At 41.3% G+C, this 24200-nt stretch overlaps 1 protein-coding gene across 1 annotated transcript; it reads right to left on the bottom strand.

Annotated features, from left to right (window-relative positions):
• Window positions 1-13618: 13618 nt before the first annotated feature.
• Window positions 13619-14110, bottom strand: LOC143019920 (uncharacterized). Its single transcript, XM_076175896.1, has one exon. The coding sequence runs from the start codon at window positions 14108-14110 to the stop codon at window positions 13619-13621; it is 492 nt and encodes a 163-aa protein (XP_076032011.1).
• Between the last annotated feature and the right edge of the window lie 10090 nt (window positions 14111-24200).

Below are 24200 nucleotides of genomic sequence, written 5' to 3'. Positions count from 1 at the left end.
CTGGTACTGAATCATACACATGGCATGTAGGCATAAAAGTAGTTCTCCATCAAAGGCATTGATGTCTAACTGATGCAGTCAAATGTGAAAATGAATAACTATATCAACTGGTCCAATGCACTTACCAGCATCTAGTCGACTTAGTCCAGTGTGTATGCAGATAAACATCTAACCGATGCAGTCAAATGTTAAAGTGGATATCATGCAATACTGATGAAGCTCACAAACTAAAACACACCTGATTATGTACAAGTAGATTTTATTAAGATATGAATACATAAATTTTCTATTACAATACATACTGCAGTAAAAAATGAGAATATAAGTATGTAGATTAGTATCTAGTAGGAACTATATACACATTGATGTATATATATATATATATATATATATATAAAACATAATATGTTTATGTACTTTTTCAGTATCAAAAATATCAAATATTCTCAGTTCATATTCTCAAATATGAAAATATCAGATAAATATCACAGTGTTGAACAAAATATAGTATTTAAGCCATTAAACAATTGTAAAAGTACAGTGTATGTGTAGCTTTCAAAAGAAACAAATATTAAGTAAAAAAAAAAAACAGCAGCTATACTGCCCCTCTACCACAGAAGTATTGAATGCTTTGATATTGCTACAACAGACCAAGGTAGACATTGCAATATTACTACAGAATATGACTTCACCTACAGGTGTTTCTATCAATTCCCAGTCAATTTGAACATGTGGCACCTTCAGTCATGGATATAAGATGTAAAGCTGAAAACAACTTATTTCCATTTTGTATCCACGACTGCAAGGATGCCAAATATCAATGTTAGCTGAATTAGGGTCATGGACACAAACACCCGGGTACAAGTGTACATGGCACAATTATTCCTAAATTAAACAAATCCATATTGTTTTGGTGTGAACAAAAGTATAATTAAACAAAATCCATATTCTTTGGTGTGAACAAAAGTATAATTATATTATTTGGTATGAAAGAAAGGGCAGACATTCCTTATGAATGTAACCTAATCATGGTATGCAGTGGTCCAGCTGTTCTGCATTGGGCAGCAACAATTAGTGTATATGTACCAGCTACACTAATGTTTACATAAAGGAGGCCTATGATGTGTCACTAATGGTAGCATTGATATCTGAATACCTCTGGCGACCACCACATCTGTCTGATATATTCTTCAAATACTTCATGATGGTTTTTCCAATTTCATCCTCTGTGGTTTGGAAGTTTCAGTTGTCAAGCAAAACCCCTGCAAATACATTGAGGGAAACTTTATGTTAATGGTCTTTATTAACAGCATTACATATCCTTATTTTTAAATCTTACGTTATTTTATATTTGTCTATCATATTAGGAAAAGGGGGTGTATCATGTCGTCATGGTTGTTCACTGTTCAATGTGTACATGGATGGGGTGGTTCGGGAGGTGAATGCGGGGGTAGTGGGCAGGAGCAGGGCTGTGGAGTCGGAACACAAAACCTCCGACTCCGACTCCTCTATTTTTGGCACCACCAAATCTGACTCCTCTTCATGTATTTAACTGATTAGGGCCTACATATTTTATAAAGCCTATACAACACACATACGCTCCAATCTTGAGTAGACTTATATCATTATAACTGGTTTATATCAAATAATAGATATATATGTTATAGTGTAGCTTTCCTATGTTTGACCTCTTCATTAATACTTTATAAGTAGAGTGAAGTAGAGACAAACTTTTTGAAAGGATATTGAAGAAAATTCAGTATAAAAAAAAAGAAAATCTATAAGACATTTGGCATAACATATATCTTTCCAAATAAGTGATAAGTACATTTCAAAAACAAAAATACTGTACTTTAATAAAACAAAGGTTGAAATAACCTTTGTAAATGATATCAAACCTAATAAAAAATATATAATGGAAGATTTTTTTTACATACATAGTTTTGCAAATACAAAATAAAAAAATGAAAATACTTTATAAAAGAAGTTTAGGCAAATTTCTTGAAAGGAAACAGTAAATATAGAGAAAATAAACCTTATTGATACAAGTACAGTACAAGGTCAAGTGTTACAGCTGAACATGTATGATACTGAAAGGTATGTATATCATACATACTTTTTGGGTATCATTATCCTTCATATGTTTTCATACCTTCTTTTGTCTTAATATACTGAAATTACTGACACAAGTACCTCTTGGTTTAACTTCATACTGGTGTAGCTCCTCTTTGGGGATCGGTGCCATCTGCGTAGAGCTGATGGCCAGGGGTGGTTGCTGCTGATTGGCCCCCAACTCTTGGGGTTGGGGGGTGGTCCCACGACGTAGACGTTGCAGCTCCAGGACGACCGTGTTGTGAACAGCTGCCCAGGATGTAACACTTCACCCCATACCATACAACACATAATGGAAGACTGCATTATACACAATCATGCACGCAAACAACACAACATACACTCTATAAAGGATTTGTGGGAAAACCCAGTTTCGGCTGTGGCCTTCCTTGGGGAGACGGGACTGCTCGGACAGACAGTCTAGGGAACGACAACAACAACAACAACTGTAACTAGAATGTGATTTAATATATTTTAAAAATTGGCAAGCGAGAACATTACAGATAAAAGACTGGATACGTACAGTGAGTTTAGACCCCTTAATTAAATCAAGCATTTCTACTAAAAAAATTGTAAATATTCTTGCATACTTTTAGGTTTAGTTTAGAAACCCCTAAAAATATGCCCACTGGTGCTGGTTCTGAAATAATTGTTTCATTATCAGTGCAAAACTGAATTAAGGGCCCAATCACCGATTTTGTGATGTAACTTATGTGTTTCTGGTGAGAAATGTTGTGATATGAATGATGGTGTACATTATTTCCATTGCAAATGCATACTTTTAAAGTAATGAGTTATTAAAGTTATCCACTTATGCCTACATCTCCTCTCCAGCGATCTGGGGGGAAATGTGGGAAATTGGGGTTTTTGGGTGGGGAGCACTAATAAATCGAGTAATGCACATTGCAAAACAGGTCTACAATCAACAAGAACACATCAAAAATATATGAAAATACATAAATTTCACCTTTGAGGGCGGGAGTAGGGTCAGCTAACGCATGCAGCCATGTTGTTCAGGAGTGTTACCAACAAATCAAAAAAATTCTCGCTATATCTGCTACATTTAGCGAAGGCCACTCAGCCCACTTAAGAGTTGCTAACCGTAAACTAACCTAACCAAATCTTACATAACCTAACTTGCTAACCGTAAACTAACCTAACCTGCTAACTGTAAACTAACCTATCCTAACCAAACCTAATGTAACGTAACGTAACGTAACGTAACGTAACCTAACCTAACCTCAACCTGTGATAGCATAGGCATTCTGATAGGCTTGGGTAAATGAAGCAGAAAAATCATAAATGTGGCAACACTGGCCAAAATCGTTGGTTGGGTGAAACTATATTATCAAAATATTCATTACATGAAAACTACACATTTGCGATGGAAATGATGTACATCATCAATCACGACACAACATATCTCAACAGAAGCACATAAGCCACATAAGAAAAACATTGGTTGGGTGAAACTAACTTCGAGAAATTTAGTGATTCGTTGGTAACACGGCTCAATAATAACATTGGAGTGGTGGCATCAGCCAGCGGCACTCCCGCCCTCAAAGGTGAAATTTATGTATTTTCATGTATTTTTGATGTCTTCTTGTTGATTGTAGACATGTTATGCAATGCGCATTACTCGATTTATTAGTGCCCCCCACCCAAAAACCCCGATTTCCCACAGGTCCCCCCAGATCGTTGGAGAGGAGATGTATTGTAGGCATAAGTGCATAAATTCAATAACTCATTACTTTAAAAGTACACATTTACAACGGAAATGATTCACACCATCGTTCATATCACAACGTTTCTCACCAGAAACACATAAGCCACATCACAAAATCGTTGGTTGGGTGAAACTATAAATTGTCCGAATTAAGATAAAGATTGGCCAAAATTGCTTCCCACTGTTCTGTCTTACATAGTGATAGTGGAATTCCATGACAATTTATTTTCAAGGAAACTGTTGTGACTACTCTGCATCAGGAACAGATTCAAGAAACTCTCTGAGAGAGTTATTTTATTCAAAATGAAAATACTCACCCCGAGTCCCACTGATTTTCTTTATCAGGTCAGTAAGACCTACTGCTTCCTAGTGCTCATACTAATTGACCACTCCGTCCTGAAATTCAGGTAAATTTTTATAATTAATTAATAGGTGACCCTAGCTGCAATGTAGCATTCACTATAACATGTTGATACAGCTGTAAAATAAGGTAGTATATCATTAATGGTACTACTCTGATATAGTACTCACTCATACTGTTTTGTTACAATTTAACATTATTTTGTTGTTCCTTTGCTTAATGCAATGTTCCTTATTAGGATGGTGCTCAATTTTTTGTCTCAATATCCTATGTGTTACGAACATTTTAGTAATATTAACAAAACTATAACAATAGTACTACTCTGATATAGTACTCACTCGAGCTGTTTTGTTACAATTTAACATTATTTTGTTGTTCCTTTGCTTAATGCAATGTTCCTTATTAGGATGGTGCTCAATTTTTGGTCTCAATATCCTATGTGTTGCGAACATTTTAGTAATATTGTCTCTGGTCCCCACCTCCCTACTATGTTGTCTGTGTGACTTAGTGTAGAATAACAATCTAATGAGGACCACAATAGAAATAAGTGTACATGCTTTTTGTGTTATCCTTGACAATTTGCAATTATTATTATTATTTCGAACTATGTTCTTGTCATTATCTGCACTTCATGTATCTAATATTGATTCTTTGCCAAATAAAGTCTATCTATCTGATGGAGTTTTACAAATTGTCCAAGGGTCTGATGGCAAATTTGCATCAAATTGAAAATCTTAACTAGGTCTCTAAAAGCGTAGTGCTTAATCTGGTGTTTGATGGCCCAGTTCTCCAAGGTTTCAGTGTCTAAAGATTTGTAAGGCAACAACACTTCCGTTTGTGCATCATTTTCAATTTCACTTTCCTCTGATAGCTCGCTACTACTATAACTGGCCAGCAGCTCGTAAAGTTCGTCTGCATTATTACTGGTATTATCAGAGCATGATAGACATGTAACTTGTACCTCAGAATCATCTAAACTGGTACTACAATTGTCCTTTCTCTGATCATGTTGCCATTGTGATCCATGGGAGTTCCCACAAATGAGTGAGTTTTTCCCTACAAAATTCCCACAAGGGAATCTGAATTCCCACATTTTTTCCACAAAAAAGGAATTATTATAAACACAAATAAGTTCATTGCAACATATATTTAATCAAATTCTACACAAAAATAATGGTAAGCAGTTTAATCATGATAGGTTGGAAGTTACAGTAACTTAAAGTTTACTTTTGTATGAAAGATATAATTCAGAATAAAAATAGAGTATTGTCTTTTACATTGAAATTAAGTTGAAATGATTTCTTCTAAAACTACACTGAAATTATAAAAAAAAATAATTCAAAACACAATTTCATTCTATGTCTACTTCCAAATAAACAATATCTTGATTTCCTCGTGTTTTCTCTTCAGCCTTAGCAAAAAAGTTCTTTAAAATGTCTTCAGTGGGAATAAAGTCAACACAAGATGAACCCTGAAGAGACAAGCCATACCTAATTTGCAAAATAGCCTCAACAGATTTTACACTAAATTTGTTCCTTTTGAGTGCACGATGTTCATAACCGAAAATACCATTTCCACATTTGCATTTGAGAAAGGCAAAGACAATAATGCCAAGGCGAAGGCAGAAATATTTGGGAACTTCCGGTTACTTGCAGAATCTAGTTTTTCATATACCTCTTCCCAAAATGCAACACTGCTTTCCAAATATGATTTTGGCCATTGCTCAAGGTTAAGTACACCACCATTCATTTTCTAGTTCATCTATATCTCTGACTATAGATCTGTACCTGGAAGCAATAGTTGCAATAGAACCCTTGATTTGAGAAGTGGCTACACGAGGATACAATTTCTGTAAAAGAAATAGGGTGTCAACATTATCTGACAGGCGCAGCTGCACTTGATTAATCAACTCAAGTACAAAATATTTACATTTCTCTTTGACGTTAATCAACTTTTTATTGGTTAAGGTACAAGAGTCTGCAAATGTGTTGAATTCATAACCAAAATTGATAGCATTCAAAGGCAAAATATAATTCTGAAATCTTAAAGAAGGGAGATCTTTGACACATTTTGATAAGTGAGCTGATTCTACCACCATATGCATAATATTATGATACATATCGATCAGGTCTTCAGTAAGTTTAGCTACCTCAACATTTTGCCCTTGGAAAAGTGTGTTGACTCTCACCACCTCCTTAAGTACTTTCCGAACATATAAAAGGTACAACTTATTATGATGATCATTGTATGCTTGGATTAGTTGTTTTGCTGTGTAGCAACGCTCCTTGTTTCGCACATTTCAAAATGCAGTTTTAGGGAGTCCCTTTGATCAAGCAAGGATAACACTGATTGCCTCCAAACGGGACAACCAACGTGTGCTAACTAACCCAGGCACTTTCTCGGGTACACGATCCTCAAGAACTTTATACAACTCTGTATATTTGTCGATCCTATATGGACTATTAGAGAACCATGTGTGTGTCTCTAACTAAAAAATCAAGAACAGTGGGGAGGTTTTCACATGCCTTACTTGCAGCCAGATGCAGGGAATGACGCACACATCTAATAAGTTATTTCAGGGTTGTCATTCTTCAATGTTATGAGTGATGACAACCTAAAATTGAATTTGCCCCATCTGTGCCTATACCTATCAATTTGTTAACATCTAATCCATGTTCCATCAAACAGTTTTTGACAGTTATATAAATGGTGTCTGCTTTTGCATCCCTTAGAGATACTAAATGGTAAAAAGTGATTGTTCCTGTCCACCTACTTTATGTAAACTGTATGTCGTCACTAGGTCTACGTTTGGTACGTCCGAGTCTTACTGCGCACTCAATTCAAATTTCGTAATTCGTTCTGTACGCTGGTCCTACTCTCCTCTGTCCGCTCTCACACGCTCAATGTGAAATCACGCTTGTGGTCCCGTGAGAGGTGCAAAACGTTCTCCTTCTTTACCTCTATAGGTTCTGTACGTATACATACATCATATAACTTGACATTAAGCAATAAAGATTAAATGTGATGTTTTCCGTATTAGGGTAGACTTAGCTAGAATATAATCGGTATTCGGTAGTCTTAATTTCTTTACCAGTGCCTATTTATCTACAAATTTAGGGCACTTGTCACATTTTTATCTTGGTTAATGAAAAACTACAAGATTTGTGGTGTTTTCAGAAAAAAAAAACAAGACTCCAAGATCAAAGCAAAAAATACTAGATCTAGAAGGAAAACATAAGGAGTGGCAACACGAAATACGAATTTATGAGAACACCAATGCCACCCCACCCCCCACCGCCAGGCCCGGGCCAGCTATAACCGTTTCTGTTGATACTTGGCTGATACATATTTGAAAATTGACGGGGTGTCTTGCCTTATTTAGCTGTGTATGTACTTTTGCCCTATTATTTTAACATTTACTTGATATCCCATAAAGATTCCACAAAAATCAAAATTCCCATGAGACCTCCAACAAAAATGCAAAATATCCACACAAAAAATCCCACAGATATTGAGGTGTTAAAGTCCTCCCACAAAACATCCCATGTGAGCAAATTTCTCCCACAAATTTGTGGAAAATTCCCACAAAACGGTATCCCTGTCTCTGATGCTGAATTAGCTCTTTGCTTGTACTGGCAATACTACCGGCAACTTCCTTGACATTTTCTGGAAAGTAGGATTCAAACTTTCGCTTCTGTGTCCGACGCAGAGTCCAGGAGAAAGACATAGCAGCAGGTGGTATATACGGTAAAAGTGTAGGAGGCAGTCACCACCAAATTGTGAGAAAAAAAAGAAGAGAAAATGTGTAATCAAATACTACCCGTCCACAGCAATAGATCACCGCCGACATCCTACGCCTCGCGTCAAAAATAAAAACAATTACAACAAACGTTCCAATTTTTTTTTATAGACGTGACATGACATAAATCCATATTTTATCAATTAGATAGGAGAGATAACCAGTAATTTGAATATATTTTCTCCTGTTATTAACAAAAAAGTAAAACTATAAGTAAGAGTAACTTAATTATTTTTACGGAAGTTTACGATACTTGAATAAACAAGAAATAATGTAATGCCATATATAGTTCTACTTGTGTTTTTAAGACATCTTCCTGCAATGAACCCTGAGGCTCGAAAGATGTGATAAAATGCTGCTTCATGGATAAGCTATACAGTAGACATAATTTCAATTTTGATAATTTTATGAATCATGGTCATTTAAGAATTTCGATATTTATACAGTATACTGTATATCCACATGTCACAAAATAAAACTGTAATGACTTTTCCACTGGCGTGGCAGTAACTGTACCATCCACGTGGTATTGCCAAATGTCAATATCTTATTTCATGGGCATTTTTTTTTTTTTTTTTAATACAAAAATGCAACCTTCTGATTATGAAACGGACATCCAAGTTGGGGATATCTACCAGGGTTGCCAGATTTGCCTTTTTTTTAGGCCAAAAACATCAATTTTGGCTTCTTTTTCAAGCATTTGGCCTAAGGATATTTAGTTTGGCCTAAATTACTGAATCTGGCTTTTTTTTTTTTTTTTTTGCTTTTTTTTTTAGAATGTGGCTTAAATATATTCCATTTGGTTTCAGTAAGCTCATCTGATAATAGTGAGTTGAATACTGAGTTCATTCGCCACCTCCTAAGACAAAACTAATCCAAGTAAGAGTGAGAATCAACACCGTGAGATCGAAACCTTTATTGTTATACGACGTTTCGCTTGTTACCGCTTTTTCAAGTACAGACATATAGTATCAGAGTCTGTTGGTCTTATTCCTGTCAATGACACAACAGGGGAAGCATAATTCACTGTCATTAAAGCTGCTGTTACAAATCTAGGTTTAGAACTTGGTAACTGCATTGGTTTTGCAAGTGATGGGGCCTCAGTTATGATTGGAGTTAATAACTGTTTGGACCCGAATACAGCAGGAGTCTCCAGATTTTGTGCAAGTAAAATGTATTTGTCACTCTAGCACTGTGTGTGAAGCATGCATTTGAGAAGCTGCCTTCATGCTTGGGATTTTTAATTTCAGAAATATGAAAATGGTTTTCCAAGAGTACAGTAAGGAGGGCAGCTTACAAACAATTGTTTAGCATAATGGACCCAACTGAAGAAAGAAAAGGAACCTCGCTGCCATTTCAGCAAGTTTCTCAGACCAGATGGCTAGTACGCGGGAAAGTAATGTACAGCATCTTGATGAACTGGGAAGAACTGAAGGCATACTTCATGTGTGCTGAGCAGGCTAGTGGAGCTGATGTCAGGTATAAGGCACGTATGATTTCTGAGATCCTAAATGACCCAATCAACTATTGGTATTTTCACTGTGTCACACCCATTGTTATGGAGTTTGAACGCGTCAACTCATATTTTCAAGCCACGGATGCCGATCCTCAGAGCATGGAAAGTGAGCTTGCTCAACATCATAGTCTACGGGCAAGAGTTTTCAGCCCAGATGGAAGTGAATTAGTTATATCCGAAATAGATTTTGGAGCTCACTTTGCCATGGAAGTGGAGATGTATATCGAGATGCATCAAGTTAGTGGTGAAACAAAAGTTCAGGACGTCAAGGCTCGATGTTACAGCTTTCTCGTGGAGGCCATCAAGCAAGTTGAGAAACGTCTGCCTACTACGAGGAACATATACAAGGGTCTCAGTAGTCTTCACCCATCAAAAATTTTGAGTCAAACAGCAAGGGTGCCATGTAAGGATCTACCATTCCCTACCTTACGAGCACATAAATATAATGCCATTGAACAGCAGTATAGGAATGTATTACATGTAAACTGGGTTGAAGAGGCAGTATTTGACAACAAAATACCAGATGACTCTGTTCAGTTCTGGATAGTAGGTAATCGCTATGATACACTTGGTAACAAATCTTTTATAGACCTAGCAACATATGCATTGTCCTGTCTTGTCACACCAGTTAGCAATGCTGTTGTTGAACGTATATTTTCTCATGCTACAATAGTTAAAACAAAATTAAGAAACAGACTGAGTACAAGAACTCTAGATGCCATTATTCGCATCAGAACCATCTTCACTTCAGAGGTTTGTGTTGCAGGAATTTTGTGGTCACACCTGATATGTACCGCTTATTTTCATCTGCAAATATGTATGGAGATGAATATGATGTATGTGATGATGTGATTGACTATGTCTGAAAACTGGTTATGTTTCCTTGGTTACCAAAGTCTGGTGCTATAATGCAGAATATAATTTTGACTTATTTTTTGTTGCTCATGAAAAGGATTATACTTTTTATATTGTTTGTGGAAAAAATAACCATGAAACTTGCATGCTGCAAAAAACTACAAATTTAATTTAATTTTTGTTTCTCATTAAAAGGATTATGAAACAAATTATCATACTTTTGAGTTACTTTTAATACTATTTATGAAAAATAAAGAACCATTAATTCATTGTATGCATATGATATTTTACTTGGTACCACTGAGATATATAGAACATCTAAGTTCGTACGCAATATAATCATAGGGGGTCCAATATGGCGGCCACTGCATCACCCGTTGCCCAGGCGGAGGACTGACGAACTACGTATACACAGATCGCCACTCCAGTAGACATATCTCAGTGCTCAGTACATATCGTATAGTATTTGGTGAATTGAGAAGTGTAATAATTAAATGTTTGGCATTTTTACTGCATATTTTTGGCCTTTTTCTGTAGTGCATTTGGCCTTTTTTTTTTTTTTTTTTTTTACCTTTGGCTTTTTTCTGCTTCAGTAATCTGGCAACCCTGATATCTACGTTTATTTCGAAGAGCGGCTAAGTTCGTGGTCAAGTGCCGGTGTATAAAATTTACCTTTAAAATCCCTTTTTGAAAGTCCCAGTGCAAAGGGATCAGAGGCAATTAAAAAAAAACTCTCCGTACAGGGATAGGATAGTGACTTGCACATTAGTGGCGAGTTCGCCAATACGAACGAGAGAATTATGGGAATAGAAAGAAAACAGACATCAATCAATACGCCTTTACTGGGATTTCAGAACCACAAGGGCATTTGTTGAAGGATTTGGGGGAACTCAATTTTTGGAGGGTCTCTGAAATTATAACACTCCCCTATGATGAACTCAAGTATCGTCCTCCTACTACAATGGTAACGCTATCACGTGAACGCGTATTTTGCATTAATTGAAAAAGAAAAACTCATGACGTCATTGAGCTTTATTTTGTGTAATGACAAAATATGAAAATATTTGTCAGTACTTCTATTATTATAAAGTAAAAGTCTTAGGATGTAATTATAAGGTCATCCAAATATACATGGGATTTTAGAATATTTGTCAGTACTTCTATTATTAAAAAGTAAAAGTCATAGGATGTAATTATAAGGTCATCTAAATATATTAGAATTTTAAACATATTTAACGTTGTTGAAGTGTTCATAATATAGACAAACTTGGCTGTGCAATCGTTGCTTAGGAACGAGGTGTACACATAACCTTAAGCATACTATTAGAAATCGATCGGACAGATTTCGTGCCACAAACGTAGTTAGTGCTCAAGCATGAAGATAACATGCAGTTGCTATATTGTTCCGCTCTTTATATTGTACTAATAAACACAACGGTCGGTAAGTAAACGAGATTGAAAAGTCTTCACAGACATCAACAAGTACGAAGAATCATGCACTGAAGAGTGTACATACATACATATACCAAAGAATGTAGTGAAAGAAAAAAGAAATACGTTGTTGTATACAGTTGCGTTTGTATACAACAAATCCTATCAGATTTTAAAGTTTCTCCCACTGATTTCAAAGAAAGACTGGATCGAGCCTTCTATTGTTGTCAGTCTGCAAAAAGTGAAGCCTGCGTTATATTATTAAGACCATTCAGGCGTAGGATAGTACGTACTGTAGGTTATGGCTAAGAACGGGAGTCAATGTTGTCCTTTCGGTTGCAACAAGATAAGAAACGCAAAATAGGGCAGGAGTTCAATCGAAATGATAATGAAGGCAGCGAAGATAAGTCAAAGTTAAAAAAAAACAATTTCCACGCAGAGCTCCTACATGGCAAGTGTCGCCGCGGGGCAAAGTTCTCAGTGATGCTCCCCCCCCCCCCATCACTATTTCCCACCTCCACCATCCCTTATTGTCTATTACCCTAATTTGTGCAACGTGATTATAGGATTTCGGTATACATAATAAAAATGTATTTGGTGTCTGTACCGTATAATTCATTTGTTCATCATAGAAAAAACATTCCTCAAACAAAATAAAACAATTACTATAGGAATAAGATCAGAAGATAATGATTGATCATGTATTACTTTAGTAATTTTCTTACTTTGATTCTGGTAAATTCATGAATGATGTCATCAAAGTTCATATCAATCAGTGTCAGATTCAGTGCTGAGTAGTGCTTGATTTGTCAGTCTATCTTGGCCCATGGGACTCCTCAGGTATGTCTTGATGAGCTTCAATTTGCTGAAAGACCTTTCACAAGAGGCAACTGATATCCTCAGTAAAAGTCTCAGTTGAACACGAAGGTTAACGAATCCTTTACAATATTTCTCAATGAAAGCAATGAACTAAACTTACTCGTTTTTTCACGTAGACATTTTAGCCACTGGCTTTCAAAACAATCGAACGGTTTTTAAATTTTGAATTTAGTGTCCCTACTGCGCAAATAATAAGGGTTGATATTTCATGTTTATTTCATTCTTACGCAAAAATTGTAGATTTCGGTAAAATATTCAGTGCTTCTTTGACTTCTTTTTATATTATCATTATTTTGTCAAACTTGTGGGCGAGTCAGGCTGGAATTGTCGCCCCCGAGCATATGCCCCGTCCCGGGCGTCCCCTGCCATCACGCATGTGAGGACCCTGTTTCTATGCACTTTTCACTCATAGACAGACTATAGTAGCATATTTAATGATTAAGTCATCATTCATGCCTCTGTGTCTTCTTGCCGCATTGGATCTGACCCAATGTAGTGGGCGAGATGCAGGGATGACCCATCATCCAGGAGGAACCAAGAAAAGGGGGAAGGAGGGATGGTGAATGGGAGTGGAGTATGTGGCGATGAAATGGGTGGGAGTGAATTTATGGCTTTGATTTGGCTACTTCCTTTGTAAGGGGGAAAAGCCATTGGTATAAGTATGTGTAATTAAGTGTTTTTCTAGACCTTAAATCTGCCCTTAAACCCTGTTCATTCAGAAGGGCTGGAACACTGTCAGAATGTACATGTTCTAAGGGGAGAGAGTGGGGGAAGATTAGATCTTTTTTTGGTGGAAGGTAAGTTGAGAGTCCGAGTCCTAGCAAGTGCTTGGCACTCGACTGTAGCCATGCGACGGATGGCCGACATCGGCAGGTCGTGCAAAGCTGCACCAAACAGAAGCCGGGAGCGGACTAGACTCTGAGTGAGGTGGATGAGTGTTTATCTCCGCTGCCCCCATGGTTCGTGTCGGACGGCCCTAATGAGGTTAAGGGCACGTCTTGCATTATTTATGGCTTGTTGGACCTGACTAGTCCAGCGACCATCTTTTTGAAAGATGACGCCCAGGCACCTGACTGAGGGTGAGGGGGGCACTTCTGTGCCGCAGATGCTGAGGACGTTCCAGGTTGGGTAATGGCCCCTGCTGTAGCCAGGAAGGTGCACAGGCATGTGCACTGTCTTATTTGGAGAGAGTAGGAAGCCGAGGTTTTCGAGGTGGCGGACAACACTGTCTACTTGACTTTGGAAGAGGCGGAGTTCTGCCTTGTGCTGAGCAGAGTCCTTCTTCGGACGTCTATGCCTTGATCGGCGCCATACGGCTATATCGTCGGCATAGGCGGTAATGGTGGTGTCCTTCCTCAGCCCTTTCCCGATGTCGGCTAACATTAGGGCGAAGAGAGTGGGTGCTACTACTGAGCCTTGGGGGACTCCCATGTCGACAGGCACTCGCCCGCTCAGGACTCCCTTCCAGCGGACTGTTATTGAGCGGCCGGAGAGAAAGGAGCGAACGAAGGAATACAGCGCTGGGGAGACTCCGATAGATTTAAGCTTCAGCAGAAGTTTGGCGTGCCATACGGTGTCGAAGGCTCGGGCGATGTCCAGGAAGCAGGTGTGCAGAATCCTCTTCTGCCACTGGGCTTTACGGACATGTTCTGCGAGTCGCACGATGTGGTCATTGATGCTTCTTCCTCTTCAGAACCCTGCTTGAAGCTTCGGGAGTGCACCCTTGGTCTCGATGGTGTGAGTGAGGCGATTTAAGACCATCCTCTTGTAGATTTTCCCAGCGTGTGAGGTGAGGGATATGGGTCTGTGGCTGGCCACCATGTGACGTGGCTTGTTGGTTTTGGGGATTGGGGTGACCGTGGCTACCTTCCAGGCACCCGGGACCATTACCTCTGCCCAATATTTGTTAAAAATAGACAGGAGGGTGTCCTGGAGTGGAGGAGGGAGATGTCTCAGTAGGGGGTAGGTGATTTCGTCAGCTCCCGGGGATGCCGTGGAACCCTGGGTGACCCTCAAGGCTCTGCGAAGTTCAAACAATGTAAGGTGGGTGTCCGAGCCCTTTGGTGGAGAGAGGTCCATGTGGCTTTCCTCTTCTCGGCGCCTGCTCTGCTGCGCTTCTGGTAGGTGATCCGTGCTACTGGCGTTCCCGAAGTGGTGGAGGAATCCTTCGGCTTTTTCTTCAGGTGTGCGAAGGATTCTCCCGTCTGTGGTGGTCAGGTTCCTGTCGGGGGGGTTGTAACGCCTCTTGAGTACCTTGAGTTTCCTCCAGGCTGCACCGAGGTCTTCGTCCTTCCCTTTGGTGTCTTCCCAGTATTGTAGTTTGGCTTGTGCAATGATCTTTTTGCATTGTGCCTTACTTTGTTTCATTTCCTTGTGACTGGCGTCGGAGCCTTCCTCCATGAAGCGTTGATAGGCTCGTCGTTTCCGTTGAACCGCTTCTTTGCACGAGAGAGTCCACCAGGGGTGTCCACGTCTACCCTGGAGGTCCCTCGTCAGTGGGATGGCTTGGCGTGCTGCGATGAGCAGAAGTTCAGTAAATTCTGCATTGATATCATCCGCTGTTCTTGTGAGGTCCGGACAGTACTGGGAGTTGATGCTTTGTATTTTTTCCAATCTGCTTTATTTAGATTGAGCTGCTGTCTTGCTGGAAGTAGGTAGGTTGTGGGTGCCAGGTGGATCGTTACTTGTATGGGGAGATGGTCTGAAGAAAGGGGGTCATCCAGGGGGGACCAGTCCGTCGCTCCAGCTAGGTTTGGGGACACAAAGGAGAGATCAATGGCTGACGTACTGTGGGACGAGACATCAGGGATCCTGGTGTGACTGCCGTTGTTGAGAAGGACTAGGTCAACCAGATCCAGCTGTGAGGCTATGGTTGGTGAGGAGTGGGGTAGCCATCTTCCTACAGGGCGTCTAGGCGATTAAAGTCTCCAAGGACGACCCATTGTCCGGTTAGCTGGACACCCAAATATGGCGTCCTTATATACTCTTCATGCGTACGCTAAAGAAGCACACGACTCATCCTGACCGAAACATGGCTCGGCAGGGCCTAGGTTGTGCTTTCATGAGGATATATATGCATGTAGTACAGGAGTAATATAGAATTAACCTACACAAATATAACACAAGGCCAAAGGCCAGCTATTTCTACACAACATATAAATATCCTGTCCCTTCCACTTCTGCAGCAGCGATGCTATAAGCTAAAATACCGCGTCGAAGCACATGTGGGGGACTTTGTTCACCACACTATGATCAAACGTCACACTAGTTTTTTATTCTAATCACTCGTATGGTTTTTGTGGATATTGAATTTATCACGAATATAATCTTGAACAATTTGATTACAAATTTTCACTGGGTTAAGATCTTCAGGAGCATCTGTGTAAGAAGGGGTGGTACTCAGAAATGCATGATTTTTTTTTTATCAGTTTTGCAAATTATGTACCTCAACAGCTAAACGTGTTCCCTTTGTTTACATTGAAACGATGTGCGCGCATCTATGTAGTCAAGAAATAGTTTTTATTTCGCAAAACATACGGTACTGTTGCTTCACATGTGCCTCGAACGTGTTGCGCAGTTGGCTGCACGAATAGGAGAACTGAGAAAAAGAAGTAATTGCCATTTTATAAGATGCTGAAAGGATGTAAAGACTAGCAGAGCAGCGATACTGAAATTATTTCAGCCCTGGGCGGGATTCGAACTCCGACCGCCGTAGTGGCTGCTGCGAACGCTACTACTGCGCGGTCGAGTGTGTGTGTTTGTGTGTGTGTAAGTTATTATATTCGATCAGTTCTATTATTGGAAATTTCGCATTCCCCCCCGTGTATTAGTCATTTTGGTAGTATCTAGAATTCGTGCTGTTTCTGTTTATCAAAATTTTCATTGGTTTGCTTGAGACTCACATATTTACGTTTTCAAAAGGACGTACATTTTTTTCAAACAATGTTTTATATGAACCACACCTTCCCTTCCCGTCTGGGGTATTGGCTACATGCTATTGTGGCAGAGTAGCATGCAGTTGATACTTTAGGGTCTATATGGGGCGCCCCTACGGACCAGAGCCACACATCATTTTGTCTGTGATGGAGGAAAAGTCTGTACATAGAGAAATGATGACACTTTTATACTACGACTGTCCCTCCGTTATGCTGTCCCCCAACCCCTTGTTATTGTCCTGTACCATTTCTCTGAATATTCATTTCCTTTTTTCGCCTACCTACCCTGTGGTGGGGGCAAAAGAATACTGCCACCAAGTATTTCCACTTGAGTCGTAAAAGGCGACAAAAAAAAAGGGATGGGGGATGGGATTAGGAGTCCTACTACCTGTAGCTCCAAAAGGGGATATTCCTAAAAAAAAGAAAGTAAAGGCATAAGAGGGTCTGGGAGCTTTCCAACCAGTACCCTAAGGTTTGGCTCTTTTAATGTTCGTGGATGTGGTACAGATGAGAGTAAAAGGGAAGAGATAGGCAGTATGTTTGTGAGAAGAATGATGGATGTACTGGCTTTGAGTGAAACTAAAATGAAAGGAAAGGGAAACTGTGAGTTTGGGAGTGTAGCTGGGAGGTACTCAGGAGTGAAGAGGGGACGAGGGAGAGAAGGGGTGGCTATACTAGTAAGAGAAGAGATAAGTAAGCGGGTAGTGGAATGGAAGTGTCATCAAGGTTGATGTGGATGAAGAAGAAGCTGGGAAAGGAGATGTGGGTTTTTGTAAGTGCGTATGGGCCTGGTAGTGAGAAGAGCGTAGAGGAAAGGGAGGCTTTTTGGGTGGATATAAATGAGTGCATAGAGGGATTAGGGAGAAATGTCAATGTAGTTGTATTGGGAGACCTAAATGCTAGGGTAGGAAATGAACCAATTGACGGAGTGATTGGAAAATATGAAGTTCCAGGTAAAAATCGTAGTGGAGAATTGATGGTGGAGATGTGTCTTGAAAGAGAGTTGATGATAGCAAATACAGTGTTTAAGAAGAAAGTCAAGCATAAGTACACATGGGAGAGAGTGGTGGATGGAAGGGTGGCAGATAGAGCGTTAATGGACTATATAGTGGTGACCAGGAGTATGGTAGGAAGGGTTAAGGATGTACATGTGCTAAGGGGAGAGAGTGGGGGAATATCAGATAATTTCCTGGTGGAAGGTAAATTGAGAGTGGAGAATAGATGGAGAAAGGAAAAGGGCAAAAGGTAGGGAGGTACTAAGAGTGAACTGCTTAAATGAGGAAAAAAATGAGAATGAGTATAGGAAGAAGTTGAGAGAGGAGTGGGAGAGAGTAAAGGATAGAGTAGAACTAGGAGTGGAGGAGGAATGGGGATGGTTCAAGAAGGGAGCCATAAGGTGTGCAAAGATGGTGTGTGGAACAAGGAGGGCGGGAGGAAATAGAAAGAAGGGTAGTGAGTGGTGGGATGAGGAAGCAAAGAAGGGTGTAGAAGAGAAGCAGGCATTCATAGATTGGCTACAAATTAGGACGAGGGAATCGTATGAGAGGTACAAAGTAAAGAGAAAGGAAGTTAAGCATAAGATAAAGGAAGCAAAGAGGAGAGCAGATGTAAAATGGGGAAAGAGTATGACAGAAAATTTTGAAAGTAATAAAAAGATGTTTTGGAAGGAAATTAAAAGAGGAGGAGGAGGCGAATCAAGTAGAGAAGAAAAGGTAAAAGGTGCAGATGGAGAGATGATAATGGAAGAGAAGGCAGTGAGAGGAAGGTGGGCAGAGTATTTTAGGGAGTTGTTAAATGTGAAGGAGGATAGGGAGGGAAAGGTAGTTGCAGTGGGAAGCGCTAAGAAAATGAGAGTGATGAGTGAGGAAAATGGAGGAGAAATAGGGAAGGATGAAGTGAGATCAGCCGTTGAGATGATGAGAGCGGGTGGGGCACCTGGGTTGGATGGATGCCGTGCAGAGTGTCTGAAGAAGGGAGGTGCAGTTGTGGTGGACTGGCTGGTGAGGTTATTTAGTATTTGTTTAAGAGAGGGTGGAGTGCCGGAGGACTGGGGGATGCCTGTGTAGTTCCGCTTTGCAAGGGAGGGGGGGACGAGTGTGAGTGTAGTAGTATCAGAGGGATCAGCTTGTTGAGTGTAGTTGGGAAGGCTTATGGGAGGGTCTTGATTCAGAGGATTAGGAGAGGAACGGAGGGAGTAGTTGGTGAGGAAATGTGTGATTTTAGGACAGGTAGGGGATGTGTAGATCAGATCTTTGTGGTAAGGCAGATGTGTGAGAAAGCTATGGGAAAAGGTACGTATTTTTTTTTTTTTTTTTTTTTTTTTTTTTTTTTTTTTTTTTGGCTTTTATGGATCTGGAAAAGGCTTACGACAGGGTAGACAGGAAGGCACTGTGGGAGGTACTGCAGATATATGGGATAGGAGGAAAGCTGTTAAGAGCAGTCAAGAGTTTTTATGAGAGTAGTAGAACTTGCATTAGGATTAGAAATGGAGAGAGTGAATGGTTTGAGGTAAAGGTGGGACTTCGTCGGGGATGTGTTATGTCGCCCTGGTTGTTCAATCTTTACATGGATGGGGTGGTGCGAGAGGTGAATGCAAGGGTAGTGGGTCAGGGGTTGGAGATGATTAAAGAAAATGGAGAAAAGTGGGAGGTGAGCCAGTTGTTGTTTGCTGACGACACTGCGCTTGTAGCAGGATCAGAGGAGGGATCGAGGAAGTTAGTGACAGAGTTTGAGAAGGTGTGTAAAAGAAGGAGGCTGAAGATAAATGTGGGCAAAAGTAAGGTGATGAGATGTACAAGGGGAGAGAGTGACAGTAGGCTGGAAGTGAGCATTAAAGGTGAGAAACTGGAGGAAGTGGATAGTTTCAGATACTTGGGTGCGAATGTGACAGGAAAGGGAGGAGTGGGGGTGGAGGTAGAATGTAGATTGAAAGAAGCGAGTAAATGCCTTGGTGGATTAAAAAGTGTAATGAGAAATAAACATCTGGGAATGGATGCTAAGAGGAGATTATATGAAGGAGTGATTGTGCCAACAACAATGTACGGGGCAGAAACATGGAACATGAGAGAGGAAGAGAGAAGAAGTTTGAATGTGTTTGAGATGAAATGTCTGAGAAGTATGATAGGGGTTACTAGGCTGGATAGAGTGAGAAATGAGGAGGTGAGGAGGAGAACAGGGGTGGAAAGGGAGCTGGGAGATAGGGTTGATGAAAGAGTATTAGGATGGTTTGGACACATGGAAAGAATGAGTGAAGAAAGATTAGTAAAAGAAGTGTGGAAGGCAGAGGTGGAAGGAGTGTATATGAGGGGGCGTCCTAGGATGAGATGGATGGATGGGGTGAAAGGGGCTTTACAAATGAGAGGAATGTCTGTGGAGGAAGGACGGGAGAGGACAGAAGATAGGGGTGAATGGAGAAGGGTTGTGTATAGATGAGGCTGTCATGCATAAGGGGGAGTGGGTGGGGGGATGGGGGGTGAGGAAGTATGTATGGATTTTTTTTTTTTTTTTTTTTTTTACGCAGCCCGAAGGGATTTCTCCCCATCTTCTCCTTTTCTGCATGGGGTGACGGAGAGGGGGGGTCGCCGAATTTATGAAGTGGCCTTGCTGTGGATGTGCTGTGTCTTGCGACACTGCTTCTGACCCAGGGCAGTGGACAGGATGCAGGAATGACCCGTCATCCAGGAGGTGCCAAGATAGGAGGGAGGGAGGAGGGTGGAGGGGAGTGGAATATATGGGAAATGGAATGGGTGGGAGTGATTTCTATACCTTTTTCTTTTTGGCTACCCCCGTGTAAGGGGAAAAGCCTTTGGTATATGTATGTATGAACCACACGTTTTGACATTCTTCTTTTTTCATTGTTTTCCATATATTATTTACTTTGATAATAGCTTAAAGAATTCGTTGTTTATATTTGTCAAAATTTTCATTGGTTGCCTTGAGACACATAGTTAATTAACTTTGATTTCAAAAGAACCGTAATTTTTTCAATCAGTTTTATATGAACAACATGTTTCGATTTCCTTAATTCATCTACATCTAAAATACTTCCTGAAAGGAACGAACTTTTGATGTTCTACAATTCCGAGCGAAGATATAGACGGGTCCTCTTTGTTTACATCGAAACTATGCACGCGTGCATGTGTGTGTTACTTTGGGCCAAGTGACGTAGGGAGAGAGTAATACGCAGTTGAAGACCCGCGTCATCATGGGATTGTAATAGTTTAGGATGTTTATAATATTGCTGCGTTCAATGTTGATGGAAGTAACACCCCCACACCCTATCTCAGGCCCGTGCAGAGGGGGGTTGCTGGGGGTGCCCGAGCACCTATCCAAAAATGCCCTTCACAAAAATATAATAAAATGAATGAAAAATGATTTCTCACAGGCTTTTTTCCATTTTCTTACCATTCAGAAATTATAATGTGGAAAATGGTGTTGCACCCTACCAGATAGTTGCCAAATACGAATAATACAAAAGAGTGAAGTGCCCAATTTCCAGCCCAAAGCACCTGCCCCTTGCAATGTTTGTGCACGTTACTGCCCTACCTCGTAGTTTGGGGGCGGGAGGGGTCCATGTTGTGCCTCCATGGAAACGAACGTGGCGATATGAACATCGCCGTCCTCAATTTGTTCGAGGAAGGAGGAGTAGTGGAAACCTGGCAGGGGTGGCAGTTTACGTGGCTGTCTTCGGAGTGATTGAAGGGCAACCACTTTGTAGGTGTGCTCTACGAGGTGAGCCACAAAGAGTTTCCGGGTGGTGTTGATAGCCTTGCAGTTCCACTGAAGCATCCTAAGTACAGCCATGGTTAGCAATGTCCATAACCGTTTGAAGGATCATGAAGATTCCATCCGGGATACGCGGTGCCTGAGGAAGCGGGCAATCTCCTCTTTAAGGCTGCGTACTATGTGAAGTCATTCATGGTGCTGGTGAGTGGTGGATTTTCTGAAGGGCAGGAAGAGGTTGTTGGGGGCATTTTCCATGCCGTTTTTCGAGGTGGTGCTGTGTCTCGGCCTGCTTTCCGAGAGAGGAAGCTCCGGGATCCATGTTGTTGGCTGGCGGGATTAGTAATAATTAATTTCATTTGGCATTGAATCATTATACATGAAGTGCAGATAAAGAAAAGAACACATAGTTCGAAATAACAATTACAAATGCCGGTGGTAGTTTGAGTGGGTTCAGTGATGATGGCTTTGAACCATTTGGACCTAGGCAAGCACCTTTTTGCCCTCTTGGTGCGCCCGTTGGTGAATGGAGTCGAACGAATAAGTCCTGTGCTTCCAGGTCACGGTTCGGGAATATGGGCACTGGCTTTCAACGGGGCATTTGGTTTCCAGTTTTCCCCCACATGTCTTTTCAGCCGTTTACACAGTTGTTTCGTGAGTAACCACTGATCACGTGGATTGGTCAAACGACCTTTCCACATAATTTAACAATCATTCAACACTGATAGTTCACTATGTCCTTAGTGTTGACGCGCCGCTAGTCAAAACTAGACTGGCCGTCACACAGTCTAGTCTATTAAATTTGGGAGTTAAGCTCCCACGGGCTTTTGATGGGAGCCCGTTTGGAGGGTGATTGAGCATATGAGTGTGTGTGGGCCCAACCACACACACTCATACATTCACAAGATGTGCACACGTATACGAAATGCGCATGCACATCTCAGTGAATGCACCCTTCTCGATATAACTGGTTACGGATGTATATGTGGTGACATCTTAATACATAGAATTATAGGAAAAAAAAGGGGGAGGTGATTCAATGTATGAGTGTGTGTGGCCTTGGCCATACACACTCATACATACATTAGATGTGCATACGTATGCAATATACGTATGCACATCACTATGAATTCACCCTTCCGGAGTAGAACATAAAAATTATAAAAGGGGGGGTGATTCAATGTATGAGTGTGTGTGGCCTTGGTCACACACACTCATACATACGTTAGATGTGCATACGTATGCAATATACGTATACACATCGCTGTGAATTCACCCTTCCGGACAAGGTTGAAACATGTATATATATATTAAACGGGGGGCTGACACTCCACCAGCCGACGCAGTTCGAACGGACTTAAGTGGCTGCATAGGCGGCGCACAAGACCCTCAGATGTTGTCGGAGGCCCTCTCCTCAGAAAAGCAGTTGCGGGGCAATGCTTGAGGTAGTGGTCAAGGGTGGCTTCTAGGTGGCTGCAATGGCAGCATCTTCTTTCTTCAGGTGAAGGGTTGTTCTTTATTTGCCAGAAGCAACGGTCCTCCAGCCGCAGACGGAAGAGCAGAGTTTCCACTTTTCTAGGTGTGGAGCGAGGAAGTACTGTACAAGGGGTTCATAGTCTGTGACTGCCCTGCACCACCTCGCCCTCTCTGACTCCTCTGCCTCCAGTCCGTGCTGAAGGAACCGTTGCACCTGATTAAGGGCCCTGGTGCGCAGGCGCAACTGATTTCTGCTAAGAGGGACGACAACATCGACTTCGGGTCTTTGGCGCGCCGCTTCTGCTGCGGCGTCGGCTAGCTCGTTACCTGGGACACCTACGTGGCTTGGCACCCAATTGAGCGTAACACTTCTGCCTTGCTGATGCAGGTTCAGCAGGAGTGCTAGGATGGAGGTCAGTAGGCGTACATTGTCGCTGGGCTGTGTCGATTCTAAGCTGCCTAGCAGAGACTGTGAATCCGTGTGGATCACCACAGGACCAGCTCGAGATATTAGAGCATGCTCTAACGCTCCTTGTACCGCTATGGCCTCAGCTTGGAGAGTGGACGCATGATCGGATACTCTCCTGCCGTAGGTCAAACCATCCGTCACGAAAGCAGCCCCCGCACTGCGAGGCCTGTTGGGGTCTACGGAGCCATCCGTGTAATAGACCGCCGTTCCAGGTCTCGACAGTGCGCGGACACCTTGTAGGGCCTGCGCTCATACTCTTTCCTGGTCACATAACTTCTTACTGGGAAGCTTTGTGACAACGAAGGTAGCAGGTATCGACAGCCATGGTGGTGGGGGCTTGAACTCTGGGTGTGGAGAGTCCCTACCCTTCTCCAGGAGAGTGCTGGTGAGCTTGAAGGAGTCCAGGATCCCAGCCACTTGTGACAGCCAGGTATCAGAGTGGATAAAAGTACCCACCCGTCCCAGAGCTGTTACAAGGTTCTGACTCAGCTCAGTTATCCTGGGGCTCTGGACCAACTTGCCAAGAAAGTCGACCTCCAGCCTTCTGACCCGTGATGTTAATGAAGGCAGTGAAGCCTCCATTTGGAGGTTAACGATCTTAGTCCAAGGTTGAGCTCCCAAGATAATCCTTGCTGCGGCATTTTGGCAAGGCTCCAGGTCTTCAAGCTTGGCAGTCGCCACATTTATGAGAGCTGGGGCAGCGTAGTCCACCAGGCTGCGGGCCTTTAGCTGCAGCCAAGACTATATGTGTTTGAATTTCTATCAGAGGTTGCAATCAACAGTAGCTATTGGGGAATCAAGTCAGAGCCTTCACATTTACCAGTAATAATGATTGTTGCTTCAAGTTTCACGGACTGGAAAACTGGAGTCTCACAGGAGCTGGCAATGGACCTTAAGACTTGTCATAGAACTCTCTGAC

Source organism: Oratosquilla oratoria, chromosome 38 (assembly GCF_046742065.1).
Source record: "Oratosquilla oratoria isolate Oo_2021 chromosome 38, ASM4674206v1, whole genome shotgun sequence".
Lineage (NCBI taxonomy): Eukaryota > Metazoa > Arthropoda > Malacostraca > Stomatopoda > Squillidae > Oratosquilla > Oratosquilla oratoria.
This window is presented reverse-complemented; position numbering and strand designations above follow the sequence as displayed.

Excerpts from the sequence above, each read along its gene's own strand:
- LOC143019920 (XM_076175896.1), bottom strand. The coding sequence starts at position 14,110 with ATGGGAGTCCCCCAAGGCTCAGTAGTAGCACCCACTCTCTTCGCCCTA.